This window comes from Topomyia yanbarensis, chromosome 2 (genome assembly GCF_030247195.1).
Source record: "Topomyia yanbarensis strain Yona2022 chromosome 2, ASM3024719v1, whole genome shotgun sequence".
Lineage (NCBI taxonomy): Eukaryota > Metazoa > Arthropoda > Insecta > Diptera > Culicidae > Topomyia > Topomyia yanbarensis.
The window spans coordinates 265,454,736-265,471,792 of NC_080671.1; the positions used below are offsets into that span (position 1 = coordinate 265,454,736).

The 17,057-nt window shown below is 44.8% G+C and overlaps 1 protein-coding gene and 1 long non-coding RNA gene across 3 annotated transcripts; one reads left to right on the plus strand and one right to left on the minus strand.

Moving 5' to 3' along the window:
- Positions 1–1,966: 1,966 nt before the first annotated feature.
- LOC131683126 (uncharacterized) lies at positions 1,967–8,765 on the minus strand. Of its 2 annotated transcripts, none has more exons than XR_009304384.1 (4): positions 8,698–8,765; positions 7,966–8,280; positions 4,262–4,471; positions 1,967–3,150 (listed from the first exon to the last, which is right to left on the minus strand). It is a non-coding gene; the product is annotated as an uncharacterized LOC131683126 (long non-coding RNA). The 2 variants fall into 2 exon arrangements; XR_009304385.1 differs by lacking the exon at positions 4,262–4,471 and adding an exon at positions 5,390–5,514.
- Positions 8,766–12,043: 3,278 nt separating this feature from the next.
- On the plus strand, positions 12,044–17,047 carry LOC131680319 (uncharacterized). The gene has a single exon (XM_058961038.1). The coding sequence runs from the start codon at positions 12,044–12,046 to the stop codon at positions 17,045–17,047; it is 5,004 nt and encodes a 1,667-aa protein (XP_058817021.1).
- The last annotated feature ends 10 nt before the right edge of the window (positions 17,048–17,057 follow it).

A 17,057-nucleotide genomic window follows, 5' to 3' on the forward strand; every position in this document is an offset into this window, starting at 1 on the left:
CCGACAGGTGTGGCTTCTGCGCTGGCACTCTTTCGGCGCGTGCTTGCCGTTACGGAAGAACGAAAGGAACAAATCAGGTGCACCCTGACAAATTTCTCCATTGCCTCGCTAGTGCAATCTAACTGCATTACATGTTACAAAGGTTACAAACGCCGCCGAACCCTCATACAGCAGCTAATTATTTCCGAAAGCTGATTTCAGATTCGGCCTAGCACGGGAGAAGTTGACATCAAAGTGGATCCAGAGTTAGTACACGAGGACGCGGACGATGAGCGATCAGATATCGAAAACGCAGTGGAAGATGCTGATGAACTAAACATTTTCCTTTGGAACCAAAAACCGAAATGCGCATCAAGGGAGAGAATGGGAAGATTTACGTTATTAGGGGGTTGGGAGAGGAAAACGTTGAAACGTTGCGGGGCAATGGGCAATGGGCGAATACTTCGACTGAGGGTTCACTCAATCCTACAATCTGACGGTGCACATGCGAATCCAACACAATCAGATAATGGTATAGGACGCGAAGTCGACGTGCTGCCCGAGCACAAATGTCGAGTATGTAGCAAGGTCTACCGATCGGCGAAAAGTTTCCGGCTGCACGAGAAGTTGCATGCCACCGGGAAACTGTTCGATTGTCGCGATTGTGGTAGAAAGTATAACACATAAGTGGCCAAATGCAAGGCTTCTAATACCAACGTGAAGGAAAAGATGTACTCGTGTAAAATCTGAAGCCAAACATTCAAGCATCAGCAAAGCGGGGTGTACCACATGAGCAACAAAAACAAACACAAACGGTTCGACAGAGGTTTTGAGAGATCTGGAGACGGACGAAGGAGAGGCTATTTGCCGAAGCTAAAATAACTTTCTCGTTCCCAAATTGTTAAAGCTACCAAGCACAACACCGGGCAACTTGAGCAATTTGTCCTGAGTATGTTTTTGGCAAGTGGTGAGGATAGTGTACGCGTTTATTGGGTAGTATTTGGCGCACCAACATTAGTAGCGTAAATATCCAGCGCCAGACGCAGGGTCCGTTTGATTGATTCGATGGAATCGCTATCGACAGACTCTTCATCATCTCGACTTCCATGAGCTTATTCAGTACTTTATGACAAAATAACAATAGTTAACACAGGGTACGGTCCGACCAGGATGTAGAATTAAACTAGATACATTCGACAATAATACCATGCAAGACTGGCAGTATACTCAACTGCTGTATGCTTTTCAAGAGCAGCTGATTCTTGGTGGACTATCGGAAAGGATTCAAAAGAAATGGAATTTGTTTACTTTTCAGCATGTATCAAACAATTGAATTCAAATAGTTTGTACCTTTCCGATTTATTTGAGGCATGATTTGGAAAGACAAATACCAACAATATCAAAATAGCGCCGATTTTTTTTAAAGTGGCGAATGCATTATTTAAAATCACGTAAATAAAACAATCAATCTGTAACCAGTGTATTTGTTTCTGTATAAGATTTGTGAGATTGTCGCGTTTAGTTTACGTTTATTAAATCTGTGTATGTCAAGAAAAGATCTGTGAAGTGTCTAAAAGGCGAACACCGTCAGAACGCCAGAACGCAGCCAGGAAAACTCGCCACAATTTCCGTAAACCACCACCAGGTGCCGGATTCAGCAAACAGACGGCCATTGGGGGTGGCGATAATAGAGGATTTGGGCGGAATTCATTGACGAACCAAAGGGTCAACGGTCGAAGGTATGAGGTCAATAACCACCAAAACCGGAGTTCAATTGCCTGGTAACTATCGACGAGGAAACTTGGAATTCTCAAGTCAAGCCAGAAGAGTACAATAAAAGTCGAAGTAAAGAGAAGTGAAGCTGAGTGTTAAATAAAAAAAGAGTGAAGTGAAGAAATAAGGAACTGGATAGTTAACCGGAGAATCCAGACTTCCAAGTAATTGACCGTCCCCTAAACTAATCCATGTGACGCCTCGACCGTCCCCCAAAGCCAATCCGCCATTTTGACATCCCCCATTGTGTTCGCAGGAACACGTAGTTCATACCTTGAAGCCGTGGTTTTATTGTATAACCTCTGTGAACCCAGAAAGCCCTACCGTGTCCGACCGTCGAATACTCACGCGGGAAACCGGGCATAGCCGACGAATAGAACCCCTCGTCGAAGCTCGAGATCGTCAAACACTCGAGGCCGCGTAGACGACCGGTAGCGAGCGACGTGCGGCAGCCGTAGAACACCGTGTGGAACCGCAGAATCAACGGAGTGAAGCAGTGGAGTACGGTGGTGGAGTGGCAGCGACGACGACTGGAGTGGAAAAGGGGCCCCGAAGAAAACCGAAGAATAAAGAAGTGCTAAGGTAGGAGATAGCCAGTAAGAAAGTGGGAGAAAAAGAATAAAAGTGTCGACGAAAAGGGAAATAAAAGTTGTGTTTGCTTGAGGATAAAGATCAGGTGTTTTCTTGACCGCGATTAGCCACGAGCGTATGCCGACCCTGAGGCGATGAGAAAGGGAGTCTCATATTTGCTAGGCAGTAGCGATACGCAAGTTACACTTTGGCGCCCAAGTAAAATAGTTTAGGCTAATTGAGCAAGAAAAACACTTGAAGAGTTGATAACACGTCTTTGCAGAAGTCTCTGGGAAAACGTCCAGAAATCTCAAGCAAACTTTGACTTCAGTCGCACTGATATTCATTAAAAAGAGGGAAATTTATTGATAACTGTATTTTTGAAGGGGTCTTGGAGGTCAGTGGTGGTAAGAAAAGCTACCAACAACGAGAGAAATCGATTAAAGTTTTTTTTTCATTCGGAGTAAATTTATTAGATATTGCGGAAAATTCCGGAACATTTTTCATTAACGTTGAAGTGCATTTCGGGAGAGTTGAGTGATAACACCAGGCAAAACGTTCGGTTTATTTTAGCGTAACTTGAATACAATTTTTAAAGTTTGATTTTTTTCTTGATTCGCTTGAGCGAACCTTTTTCTTTTTCAAGTTATCGCTCAGTGATTTTCCTTGAATTTTGTGATCAAGATGGAGATGAGGCATTTGATGTCGCTGTACCATGGGATGAATACTGCCCATTTATCTGTTGATGAGCTAGAGCATGAGTTGAAAATTCGTCAGCTAGTTCACGATGCTCCGCGCAGTCAGCTTGAGAGAGTACTGCGAAACCGCCTGAAAGAGGAAAAGAATTGGTCACATGTTGCGTTTGATTTTGATGGTGAATCGGTGGTGAATGAGTGTGATGAAAAACTAAATAATATTAAAGCTTGTTTGAAAGGTAGGAAGGCAAAGAAGGCCCCAGAACAAATTTATAAGACAAAGTTGCTTCATGTTCTTTTTCGAATGGAACGGCTGAAGCCAAATGCCGTTGAAGAAGAAGATTTGAACAGCCTAGCAATGATCGCTGGGGACTGTGTGAGGTTACTCAATGTCTATTTTTTCGTTACCTCCCACCTCCCAGAAGTGAGAGAAGCTGAACGAACCATTATCAACGAGAGCATAAATCAAATGCGCCAAACAGGACCGAGCCGCCAAGAATTGAACGAGAGAATTTTGGAAGAGAGTCCCGGAGAGAATGTGGATGAACCCCGACATGAGATCCCCGTCGAGGTGGAATCAAATGTGGAGAGTGACGATGAAAGCATAGTGGAAAGAGCGGTCAACGAAGATGCAGAGGGTGGTGAGCAGGTGGAAAATGAGGAAGCGAAGCGACATGATAGGCTAGCAGAGGAAAATAAACAGCTTTTGTCGGTTGTAAACCAGTTGTTGCAAAGGATTCAGGTACTTGAGGGAAAATGTGCGGAACAGGTAGGGATTAAAGTGTGTAAAATCAGCAATAGTACCCAGATGGAAGAAAGTAACAGTGAGAAGAGAAAGGAAGGGAAAATTCAGTCGGACAAACCAGATTTCTTAGCTTGGTTAAAGGAAAGGAATGGTACAGTAGACAGTTTGAAAAGTTCAGAAAATAAAAAGGGCGATGTGCAAGGCAAATTAGATGAGCCAGTTAGTGATAGTAGTAGGTTGAAAGTGAATAACAACCGTTTACCTGTGCATAAATGGACAACTAGGTACGATGGAATGGATAACGGTAGAAAGTTAAACGAATTTCTAAAGGAGGTAGAATTTAATGCGCGTTCGGAAGGGTTTACAGAAACAGAGTTGCTCGTCAGTGCACACCATCTGTTCACGCAGAAAGCCAGGTCATGGTACATGGAAGTAAACGGTAGCAATGAAATTGGAACGTGGAAGGAATTAGTACAAGAATTGAAGAGTGAGTTCTTACCTGTCGATATCGATTACGTCTATGAGCGGCAAGCCAACAACCGGAAGCAAGGGGCAAGAGAGAAGTTTCAGGACTATTATTTGGACATGGTCCGGATCTTCCGGGGTATGTCAGTTCCTTGGGATGAAAAACGGAAGTTCGATGTTCTTTTCCGGAACACACGCGGGGAATATCGTACCACGATGCTCGCCGCCAATATCAGCAACATTGCTAAAATGAAAGAGTTTAGTAAGAGGTTTGACTCAATCAATTGGCAGTTGTACCAAAGGAAGGAAAATAGGTTCCCATCGCAGAATATGCAGATTGAGGAGGTAGGAGAGCAAAGACAATTTCAACATAAGAATAACACTCGTTACCAAAATAAATACCAAGGCAGAGGAAATCATTTCACAACGGATTACAACCAAAAAGGACAGAGGACGAAGTGGCAACAGCAACCACCAGGTGGTGAACAAAGGAACAAAGAGGAAAGTAAGAAATTCGAAAAACCGAAGCCGAATACACACAGTTCTGCTTCTAATGAGCCAGTTCCAGGACCAAGTGGAACTAGTGCTTTACAGCGGATTGTTGGGGCGTACATTCCGGTGAAAAGGAGTGTTTGCTTCAATTGTCACGAATATGGACATAGTTACACGCAATGTGCCAAGAAACGAGACGAGTTTTGCGAACGATGCGGATTCCCCGGGTATGCAACAAAAGAGTGTCCCTTTTGTGAGTCAAAAAACGTTCACAAGACTGCTCAGTGAGGCGAGTCAGTCGTGAATCAGACTCCGCAAGGCCTCACGAAGCTGATCCTACGGAAGTTCTTATGCAGCTTGGCTATTCGCAGGTGCGGAGAAGTAGAAGAGGAGGAAGAGGATGGCGAGATAGCAACAATGCTCGTAACTCTCAGTAATGATCCTCGACCATTTGCGTAGGTCGAAATGCTGGGTATTTCAGTAATCGGATTGCTAGACAGCGGAGCAGCAAGAACAGTTTTAGGGATTGGAGGAAGGAAGCTAGTTAAAGATTTAAAATTGAAAATTAGACCCACGGAGATGAGTTTGAAAACAGGTGCAGGGCAGGAATTAGAAGTTGTAGGGTGTGTAGACATTCCAATAACATTCAATGACAAAACAAAAATCATACCAGTGGTGATTGCTCCTAAGTTGAGTCGTAGATGCATACTGGGTTACGATTTTTGGCAGCAATTCGGTATTCGTCCTATAGTGCACAAATTCGTGGACGCGATCGAGGATGGATGCAGTGACTCTCTGGAAGAAGAAGAAGAAACGTTAAGCGAGGAACAAATTCAGCAATTGGAGGCGGTCAAGAAGTTGTTCTTAGTAGCCAGTCCGGGTAATTTTGGAAAGACGGATCTAATTGAACACCGTATAGAACTGAAGGAGGAGTTTCAGGCAACGGACCCGGTTCGGAAGAATCCCTACCCTTGGAGTCCTGAAATACAGAGGAAGATTCACAAGGCTTTGGACAATATGGTACGAGATAACATTATTGAACCCTCCAATTCGGATTGGGCCCTACCAATAGTGCCGGTTAAAAAACGAGATAGTGAAGATGTGCGATTATGTTTGGACGCTAGGAAGCTGAACGAGCGAACAAAAAGAGATGCATATCCTCTCCCACACCAGAACAGAATTTTAAGCCATCTAGGGCCATTTAAATATTTGTCGACCATAGATTTGACCCAGGTTTTCTTACAGGTGCCCCTGAATCGAGAATCTCGGAAATACACCGCTTTCTCGAACCCAGGAAAGGCCTTTTTCAGTTCACACGGTTGCCGTTTGGACTGATCAACAGCCCGGCAACTCTGAGTAAGCTGATGGATCGAGTGTTAGGCTACGGTGCGCTAGAACCTTCCATTTTTGTGTATCTGGATGATATTGTAGTGGTCAGCAATTCTTTTGAGGACCACATACAAAAATTACGAGAACTGGCGAGACGACTGAGAGAAGCTAATTTAGTAATTAACTTTGAAAAGTCAAACTTCTGCTGCCATGAATTACCGTACCTCGGTTACATTTTGTCCCGAGAAGGACTTAGGCCTAACCCAGATCGAGTTCAAGCGATCCTTGGGTATGAGGCCCCGAGCTCGGTAAGATCCTTAAGACGATTCCTCGGTATGGTGAACTATTACTGCAGGTTTATCGATAAATTTAGCGAACTCACTGCACCTCTCACCGACTTGCTTAAAAACAAGCCGAAGAGAGTGCAGTGGAACAACGCAGCAGGAGAAGCTTTCAAGGCTATCAAAGAGAGGCTGATTTCAGCGCCTGTGATGGCCAATCCGGACTTTAGCGTGCCATTTTCAGTACAAACGGACGCTAGCGATACAGCTCTCGCAGGAGTTCTTACCCAGTTACAAAATGGAGAGGAGAGGGTAATTGCATACTATTCGGAGAAACTGAAGGGAGCAGAGCTGAGCTATCATGCAGCGGAAAAAGAAGGGCTCGCCGCTCTCCGATGTATTGAGAAATTCAGGTGTTACATTGAAGGCACAAGGTTCACGCTGGTGACCGACTCATCCGCACTTTCGTTCATCATGAAGGCGAAATGGAAGTCATCGTCACGTCTTAGTCGTTGGAGGATAACTTTACAACAATACGACATGAAGGTAAAGCATAGGAAAGGGAAGGAGAACATAGTTCCTGATGCGTTGTCCCGGTCCATAGAAACAATCGACACGATAGCTGAGGATAAGTGGTACATTAATTTGTACGGTTCGGTAGAGGAATGCCCGGAGAAGTTTATGGACTTCCGGATTGAAAATTCGAAACTGTACAAGCTTGTTTCAGCACGTTCCGATATCCTCGACTATCGATTCGAGTGGAAGGAATGCGTACCAGAATCTAAGCGACTACAAATAATGAAACAGAAGCATGACGACAATTTTCATATAGGGTTTGAAAAGTGCATCGAAAATCTGAAACAGAGATTCTATTGGCCTAGAATGTACGCTGACCTAAAAAAGTACATAAGTAACTGCAAAATGTGCAAAGAAAACAAACATTCAACGGTGTCTACTGGACCACAGATGGGCAAGCAACGAATTGCATCCAGGCCATTTCAAATTTTGTGCATGGATTACATTCAGTCTCTTCCCCGGAGCAAGCAGGGCAACGCTCACTTATTAGTCATTTTAGACATTTTTTCTAAGTACTGCTTACTTGTTCCGGTGAAGAAGATCTCGTCCAGTAGTCTGTGCACTATATTCGAAGAAAAATGGTTGCGGAGGTTTTCGGTACCCCAATTTGTAATCACTGACAATGCCACGACTTTCCAGTCTAAAGCATTTCAGGAGTTGTTGCGGAAATACGAGGTTCAGCATTGGGCGAACGCTCGTCATCGAAGCCAGGCGAATCCAGTTGAACGCTTAAACAGAACGATAAACTCCATGATCCGTACATACGTTCGCACGGATCAAAGATTATGGGACACCAGAATTTCAGAAATGGAGCATATTCTGAATAACAGCGTGCATTCGTCAACCAAATTTACCCCACATCGAGTCGTTTTTGGACACGAGATGGCAACGCGTGGATCAGATCATCGTTTCGAGAGAGACGAGACTCTCAGTGAAGAGGAAAGGATGAGCAGGATGAAAGGAGTGTGTACGAAACTTTGGGATTTGGTGAGAGACAACCTGAGAAAGGTTCATGAGAGCACGAAAAGGCAGTACGATTTACGCCACAAAAGGTACTCACCCACGTTTAATGTCGGACAACTTGTCTACAAACGATCATTCCGACAATCATCGGCGGGCAATGCTTTTAATGCGAAGCTTGGTCCTCCGTATACTCAGTGTATTATCGTCGCCAAGAAAGGGACAAGCTCATATGAGGTCTCCGACTTGAATGGCAAATCTCTTGGAGTATTTTCTGCGGCTGATTTGAAGGCGTAGAGCTCCAAAAATAGAAGAAAGGGTTCTGTTCTTGAGTGAAGGGAGGTCAAATAGGGTGACGATAGTGTTCCGTTAATATCCATGTCTAGAACACTCATTAGCTCTCGTTTGCATAATTCTGGAACAAGAAGAGAACGGATTCTCAGAAACAACATACAAATGTAATGCAAAGAAAATTTAGAATAACATCAGAGGAGAATAGTGAATTAAGAAGATTTCAAAAAGTTTTAACCCTAAATCCAGGGAGAATTGAGGAATTGATTTATCTAGAGCCCAACACTCAAATTCATTCGGGTGCAATTGATCAACTTGAATGCAACGTTGTAAACAAGTCTTTGAGGTTGCAGTTCAATTGGTTATTGCAAGGTACCGCGGTGTAGGCTTGTGTGTCGGCGGAGATAGAAAGCAAGGTACAAGATTGCGTTCAGACCTTGAACAGATCATACATTCAATAAATCAACAACACGGAAGCAGAAGAGAAATTAGAAATACAGAACAGGATAGAAAAAAAACCTTTTGTGAATAGGCTACTTACCTGCATAGCCGCATATATTCCTCATGTTTTGCCCAATGGACTTCTATTTAGGAAAATCAAGAAAAAAAATGCAAACCGAAGAGAACTAAAATAATAATAATGATCATCTGGCCAGACTTCGTCGACGAAAAGTCACCAAAATTGATAAAACTCTTCTTAAACGCACAATTTTCCAAAAATTTTCTTAAATAAAACCCCATTGCACACTTACCACGTTTTACAATAGCAACTTTTGACAAGATAGTGACAGCTCGATCTTCCATATCTCGCACACACCGATGAAAAATGATAACGCTATCAGAGTGCAGTAATAGATTAAATGGTCAACTCCGACAAACGAAACGTTTCACGCGTGATGTAATAAATCATGTACCGTACGCGAGCGCTAATTTGTAATTTGATAATTATGTGTATATATTTCCGGAAATTATTTTAAACTATATAGTATTATGCATGTATAAAGAAATGCATGCAAACTTATTTCATTATTTTTAATTCTATTATTGTAAATTTAACTGTATATAATGTTATTCATAAAATTTTAATTTGTTTCTCATCAATGTTGGTTTATTAAAACAGTGTTATGAGTTCGTTGGAGACCGGAATCGAAAGATATTGATGGTCAGTACGGGTTTATCCTTTAATTAGCGCGGAGTTGGGTAACCGACGGTGAAGCCTTATGACCCCGACTCATCTTAGCTCTGTTTGAAATGCTACCCCTTGCCCCGCTTATTTCTGGATTTCTGATAATTTAACAGCATTCATAAATTTAAAAAAAAATAATGATGAAATGTGATATGTGGTTAATTTTTGTTTGTGATAATTCAGGTTCAGAGGTACGCGGCGTGTTTTCGATTTTTCTTGTGTATTTGTTTTGTATTAAAATATTTAAAAAAATATTAGCTTCACTAATATTTTTACCCGAGCAGGGGGAGAGTGTAACCAGTGTATTTGTTTCTGTATAAGATTTGTGAGATTGTCGCGTTTAGTTTACGTTTATTAAATCTGTGTATGTCAAGAAAAGATCTGTGAAGTGTCTGAAAGGCGAACACCGTCAGAAGGCCAGAACGCAGCCAGGAAAACTCGCCACAATTTCCGTAAACCACCACCAGGTGCCGGATTCAGCAAACAGGCGACCATTGGGGGTGGCGATAATAGAGGATTTGGGCGGAATTCATTGGCGAACCAAAGGGTCAACGGTCGAAGGTATGAGGTCAATAACCACCAAAACCGGAGTTCAATTGCCGAGGAAACTTGGAATTCTCAAGTCAAGCCAGAAGAGTACAATAAAAGTCGAAGTAAAGAGAAGTGAAGCTGAGTGATAAATAAAAAAAGAGTGAAGTGAAGTAAGAAAGCAGAAATAAGGAACTGGATAGTTAACCGGAGAATCCAGACTTCCAGGTAATTGACCGTCCCCTAAACTAACCCATGTGACGCCTCGACCGTCCCCCAAAGCCAATCCGCCATTTTGACATCCCCCATTGTGTTCGCAAGACCCCGTAGTTCATACCTTGAAGCCGTGGTTTTATTGTATAACCTCTGTGAACCCAGAAAGCCCTACCGTGTCCGACCGTCGAACACTCACGCGGGAAACCGGGTATAGCCGACGAATAGAACCCCTCGTCGAAGCTCGAGATCGTCAAACACTCGAGGCCGCGTAGACGACCGGTAGCGAGCGACGTGCGGCAGCCGTAGAACACCGTGTGGAACCGCAGAATCAACGGAGTGAAGCAGTGGAGTACGGTGGTGGAGTGGCAGCGACGACGACTGGAGTGGAAAAGGGGCCCCGAAGAAAACCGAAGAATAAAGAAGTGCTAAGGTAGGAGATAGCCAGTAAGAAAGTGGGAGAAAAAGAATAAAAGTGTCGACGAAAAGGGAAATAAAAGTTGTGTTTGCTTGAGGATAAAGATCAGGTGTTTTCTTGACCGCGATTAGCCACGAGCGTATGCCGACCCTGAGGCGTTGAGAAAGGGAGTCTCATATTTGCTAGGCAGTAGCGATACGCAAGTTACAAATCAATCAACCGAATTTCAAACCTTAACTTTTTTTCGTTTTGACAACAAATTCTGTCGAAACAAATCAGTTTCGCGTACGGCGTATTTTGCTATCCTGAATGAGCAAAGCACGTTTGTCAAACTTCTCAATCAACAAGTTTGACAAATTTCTCCATTAACAAGTTTGACAAACTTCTCCATCAACAAGTTTGACGAACTTCTCCATCGACAAGTTTGACAAACAGCAGCGTTACGCTGTTTGAAGTTTTGACAAACTGGTCAGTACACTGTTTGACAAATAGACAAATAATCGCTTTGACAAACACGAATGGAAAATTTGGCAAACTGTGTTTGATCAAATATTTGAAGAGCCAGTACACAGCAGTTCAAATTTATTTCACGAAAGATGTCAAATATTTGACGTTATTACAAACAGTGTACTGGTAGCTTTAGTTCGTTTGCAGCGTCAGCATGCAGCAGTTCGTTTGCAGCATCGTAACTGAAACTGTACATCTACATCTACAAGGTGCTGAAAGAGGTCCATCCAGATACCAGAGTCTCGTCGAGCATCATAAACAGATTTATTAGACATTTTCGAACGCATTGCAAACGAGGTCTCCCGCCCAACTCATTACAACAAGCGCTTGACAATAACCTCCCGCGAAACTCAAGCCGCCGTCCGTTTGCTGCTGTCAGAAGAGTTGGCCAAGCCGTCTCAGATGGCACCAAAGATGTTATCAAATACACCAGCTCCAAGTAAATTCCGAACACTGCCTAAACAAAAGGCCCTTTCAGGGCCATCAATTTATCAACAAAGAATCGAATTGAAATTTTGTTATTACAAGCATCCTGTTGGAAACACTGGACTCCGACGACGGTGCTGGCGAACCCAGCGTGAGAAGAAACCTTGCTAGTGTGAAAGATTAGAGAGAAGACAGGTAGTTTGAAGAAGTAGAAGTAGAAAATGAATAGAAGGAAAAGGACGCTATTAGCACGTGAAATATTAAATTAACTTAAATCTAGATTTCGGAAACTTTATTTCCTTTTGTAGAACAACAAATCTGTAAGTATGCGATTAACGTTTAAAAACAGTTACCGATTGGTATTAATTGCATTAATTTAGAGCTAGACAGTACCATCAGCACAGTTTGCTACGTTGAGGATCGGTAGTGCGGGTGGACCAAAAAACTATAATTTGTAACTATGATTACTGAAATCTTTACTCAAACCAACTAATACGATATTTGAATTTGCAGTTGAGCTGAATTAAACCGAGCTGCTACAAAAATTGTGTTTTAGCCACTCATCCGAACACCTAACCAACAAACTCAAAAATTATAACCTCAACCAGGATGCCGGAAGGTGAATGCAACAAGTGCGATGGTTCGGACACCGAGGAAATGGTCAGTTGCGATGACTGCCAGGCTTGGTTCCACTTTGAATGTGTGGGTGAGTCTCCCGGAGTAGAGGAAAGGCCTTTCCAATGTGAAAAATGTGCGGCTAAGAAGGACCAAATGGCGAAGAAGGCAGGGAAACCCGATCCTAATATGCCTCTCAAGAACGCTTCCTTCCAACCGCCGGATGCCACCGATCAATCGACCTCCGTCGAGGGCCATATGTCCACCATACCGCAGGGAAAGAGAGGAAGTTTCCCAACAAGCAAAATGGCTGTCGTAGATGACGGAAAACTGTCCGCAAATGAGTCCGCGACGGTTGAGTCCCGCATGCAACTCGCATTACTTCGGTTGGAGCAAAAAATGGCCCAGGAAGAGGAAGAGTTGGCAATCGCCAAGGCAATCCGCAAAAGGCAGATCGAATGTGAGCGGATTTTGGCGGAGAGGCAACTGCAACAGGAGAAGGAACTGAACGAATTGAAGTTGGTTCAGGAACGTGCGATGCTTGAGAAGCGGCTGACAGAACAGGAGGAGTATCGAAGGCGACAGAACGAGCTACGGAAAGAATTCGAGCGTCGCAGTTCTTCTCTATCGTTAGATGCTCATGAATACCATGCAGCTAGCGATTATAGGCTAGAGAAAACACTTCCTGACATGGAAATAGAATCGAAGCTCGGAGCAGTACCAAAAGTTCGGCCGTCATTTATGACTGATGGAGAAACCCCTAAGCGCCCCCCGCAGATAAAACCACTGACTCTAAATACTGACCCACCTGAGTCCAATTCTGAGGGAGAAGTAGAGAGCACTGTCTCTTCACACGACGACGCTTCGCTACGAGAGAAGCGAACGGAGACAGGGTCTCGATTCGAACTGGGGCCAACAAGAGCTCAACGATCGGCACGCCAAGTGCTGTCCAAAAAACTCCCAGTATTTAGTGGCAAATCAGAGGAGTGGCCACTATTCTACAGCAGCTTCGTCAATTCAACAGAAGCTTGTGGTTTCACCGAGGTAGAGAACCTTATCAGGCTGCAGGAATGCCTGAAAGGACCAGCTTTAGAATCAGTTCGCAGTAGATTGCTGCTGCCAGCTGGGGTGCCTCAGGTAATAGCTACACTTCGAATGCTTTATGGTCGTCCGGAGCAACTCATTTATTCGCTGCAGCAGAAGGTCAGACGAACAGATCCGCCAAGAGCCGACAAGCTCGACACGTTTATTCCGTTCGGAATGGCCGTACAGGAATTGTGCGATCATTTGGAGGCTGCAGATTCTAAGGATCATCTAGTCAATCCTTCCTTGATCCAGGAAATGGTAGACAAACTCCCGGCGCCTACGAAACGAGAATGGGTACAGTATAAACGATTCTCTGAGAAAGTGACACTCCGTACATTCGCCGAGTTCATTTCAATCATTGTCAAAGAAGCAAGTGAGGTTACCCTTGTCGTTGAGTCCAGGTTACCAAGCTACAGCCGAACGGAAAAGCCACGGGCAAGAGAACGAGCATTTGTTCATACCCATTTTCTAGATCAGAAAGAAACATCGCCTAGTGCATCGAAGCCCTTCCCCATATGTCGCATATGTGAGAAAGATGGCCACCGCATTCGAAATTGCGATGAGTTTCGTCGTATGAAACCGCAACAACGGCTCGCGGCTATACAAAATTGGAGGCTGTGTGAACGATGCCTAAACGAGCACGAAGGCTGGTGTAAGTTTAAAATTACTTGCAACGTAGGTAGTTGCCGTCATCATCACCATCCGTTGGCTCATCGTGAAGTATATAGCAGTACCAACCTACCGAGCTCTGCGATGCCAGCTAACAGCAGCGCGGGCCAGCACCATGCGCATCTCGCCTCTAAACTTACAGTCATCTTCAGAATAGTTCCGGTAACGATACACATCGGGTCGAAATCAGTAACTACCTGTGCATATCTGGACGAGGGTTCAGACATGACATTGATCGAAGACAGCTTGGTGCGTGAGCTCGGTGCAGTCGGTAAACCACAACCATTAACCCTAAAATGGACGGGCAACATCGTTCGTCAAGAACCAGCTTCGCAGTGCTTGTCATTGAAGATTCAAGGAGGCACTGAAGGGCGTTTGCTCCATCTAGCTGATGCACACACAGTAAAAAAACTTTATTTACCACAACAGACGGTTAACTTCAAGGAGGTGATAGACCAGTATCAGCATCTTCGTGGACTTTGCGCAGAAGAACAAGTCGGGGAAGAACCACGCCTGCTGATTGGGCTCAACAATATTTACTTGTTTGCACCTTTAGAATCGCGGATAGGGGGAGTGGATGAACCGATTGCGGTGCGCTCATACTTAGGCTGGACGATATATGGACCAAAACGAGTCACTCCTGCACGAGGTTTTCTCGCCGCCCACGGTGGCTTAACAAATCAACAACTGCACGACCAAATGCGGGAATATTTTGCGACTGAGGACTGTGGAGCTGTTGCCGAACCGATGCTCGAGTCAGAAGCAGATCGACGAGCGAAACTGATCCTGCAGAACACGACTGTCCGCATCGGATACCGTTTCGAAACAGGCCTTCTGTGGAGGAGCGATGACTGTCACCTTCCCGATAACTATCAGATGGCATTCAAGCGCCTATGCAGTCTCGAGCGTCGCCTGAAAAAGAATCCAGTCTTGGAGGAAGCAGTAAAACAACAGATCGAAAGTTATCAGGAGAAGCAGTACGCACATGTAGCTACCCAAGCCGAGCTAAGAGAGGCTGATCCCACTAGAATCTGGTACTTGCCACTGAATGTGGTTTTAAATCCCAAAAAGCAAAATAAGGTACGCCTTGTGTGGGATGCAGCCGCCCAAGTAAATGGAGTGTCGCTCAACTCACAGTTACTCGCGGGTCCGGATCTGCTAACGTCATTACCAGCAGTAGTTCAGCTGTTCCGTCAGTTACCAGTGGCGTTCGTCGGCGACATCTGCGAGATGTACCATCAGTTGCGGATTAGAAAGGAAGATAAGCACTCACAACGCTTTTTGTATCGGACCGACCCAGCGGCGCCCCCAGACGTGTTCCTGATGGACGTGGCTACGTTCGGGTCTGCATGCTCGCCAGCATCGGCGCAGTATGTAAAAAATCTCAATGCGAGTCAACATGCTGACCTATTTCCTGCAGCCGCCAAAGCGATAGTCTGTAATCACTACGTGGACGACTATTTAGATAGTGTTTCGACCGAGGAAGAAGCTATTGAGCGAGCAAAGCAGGTGCGGCAAGTGCACTCCAAGGCAGGCTTCGTAATTCGCAATTGGGTTTCCAATTCCGAGAAATTCATGCGGGAAATGGGAGAAACTGAGCACGGCGAGAAAATTGCGCTACACCAAAGCACCAGTGCTGGAGCCGAGCGAGTATTGGGTATAGTGTGGTATCCAAAAGAGGACGTTTTTAGGTTCTCGATAACAATTCGTGACGATTTAATGCCCTATCTCACTACTCATGAGCGTCCGACAAAACGAATCGCTCTCAGCTGCATTATGAGCTTGTTCGACCCATTGGGATTACTGGCGCTATTTACAATCCATGGGAAAATCATCATCCAGGACCTTTGGCGACTTGGTTACGACTGGGACGACAAAATCGACGACGGAAGCTACAAAAAATGGACGCAGTGGAGATTGTTATTGCCCCAAATTGAGCAAGTATCCATTCCTCGTTGCTATCTACAGGGTGCACCACCTGAAGCTTACGGTTCACTGCAACTACACGTATTCGTGGATGCTAGCGAGCAGGCGTATGGTTGCGTCGCATACTTTCGGCTGGTGACGGAAGGCGGGGTGAAGTGTGCGCTGGTAATGGCCAAAACGAAAGTGGCATCTCTGAAGCAGATATCGATACCCCGCATGGAGCTCAACGCGGCGGTGTTGGGGGCACGTATGCTGAACAGGGTCTGTGCGAATCACGAGCTGAAAGTCACAAAGCGTGTAATTTGGTCGGATTCCAGGACAGTTTTATCGTGGATCCGCTCCGAGCAACGCAAGTACAAACCCTTCGTGGCATTTCGCATAGGAGAGATCCTGCAAGAAACGAAGCTTGACGAGTGGCGCTGGATTCCAACGAAGCTGAACATTGCTGACCTACTCACTAAGTGGGGAAATGGGCCTTGTCTAGAATCGATGGGACCCTGGTTTTGCGGACCTTACCTTATTTGCGGTCCTGAGGATTTGTGGCCTGCTCAACCTCTAACACCGCCGGATACGACGGAAGAACTCAGGACGTCGCATTTGTATCATACCGCTGTTATTTCTGAACCATTGATCGACGTTTCACGTATCTCTCGATGGAATGTGCTGTTGCGCACAGCCTGCTGTGTTATTCGATTTATATCAAACTGCCGACGTAAGGTGCAGCGGATGCCAATTGAGGTGATAGACGTACCGGCGAATATGCTGCGATCTGTTGTGAAGCATCATGATTCAGTACACGTCCCATTGAAACAGACCGAATACGAGAAAGCTGAACACATATTATGGAAACAGGCGCAAAGTGAGTACTATGCGGACGAAATAGCTACCTTGCAGCGAAATAGAGAGCTTCCCAAAGAAAAATGGTTGCCCATAGAGAAGTCAAGCGCTTTGTATCACCTCGAGCCATTTCTGGACGAATTTAACGTATTGCGCGTCAGTGGGCGAATAGAAGCAGCAGAGTATGTGCCATATGATACGCGGTTCCCAATCATTTTGCCGAGAAAACATCCGATTACGGAACGTGTAATTGAACATTATCATCAGCGCTATGGCCACTGCTACAGGGAGACGGTCGTAAATGAACTTCGCCAACGGTTCCACATTTCAACAATTCGAGCATCCGTGTCTGGAGTAATGAAGCGATGTCAGGAGTGCAAGATCCGAAAGTGCAAACCCATAACACCCAAAATGGCCCCGCTACCGGTCGAGCGACTTACACCGTATTGTAAACCTTTCAGCTACGTTGGCTTAGATTAATTCGGACCGA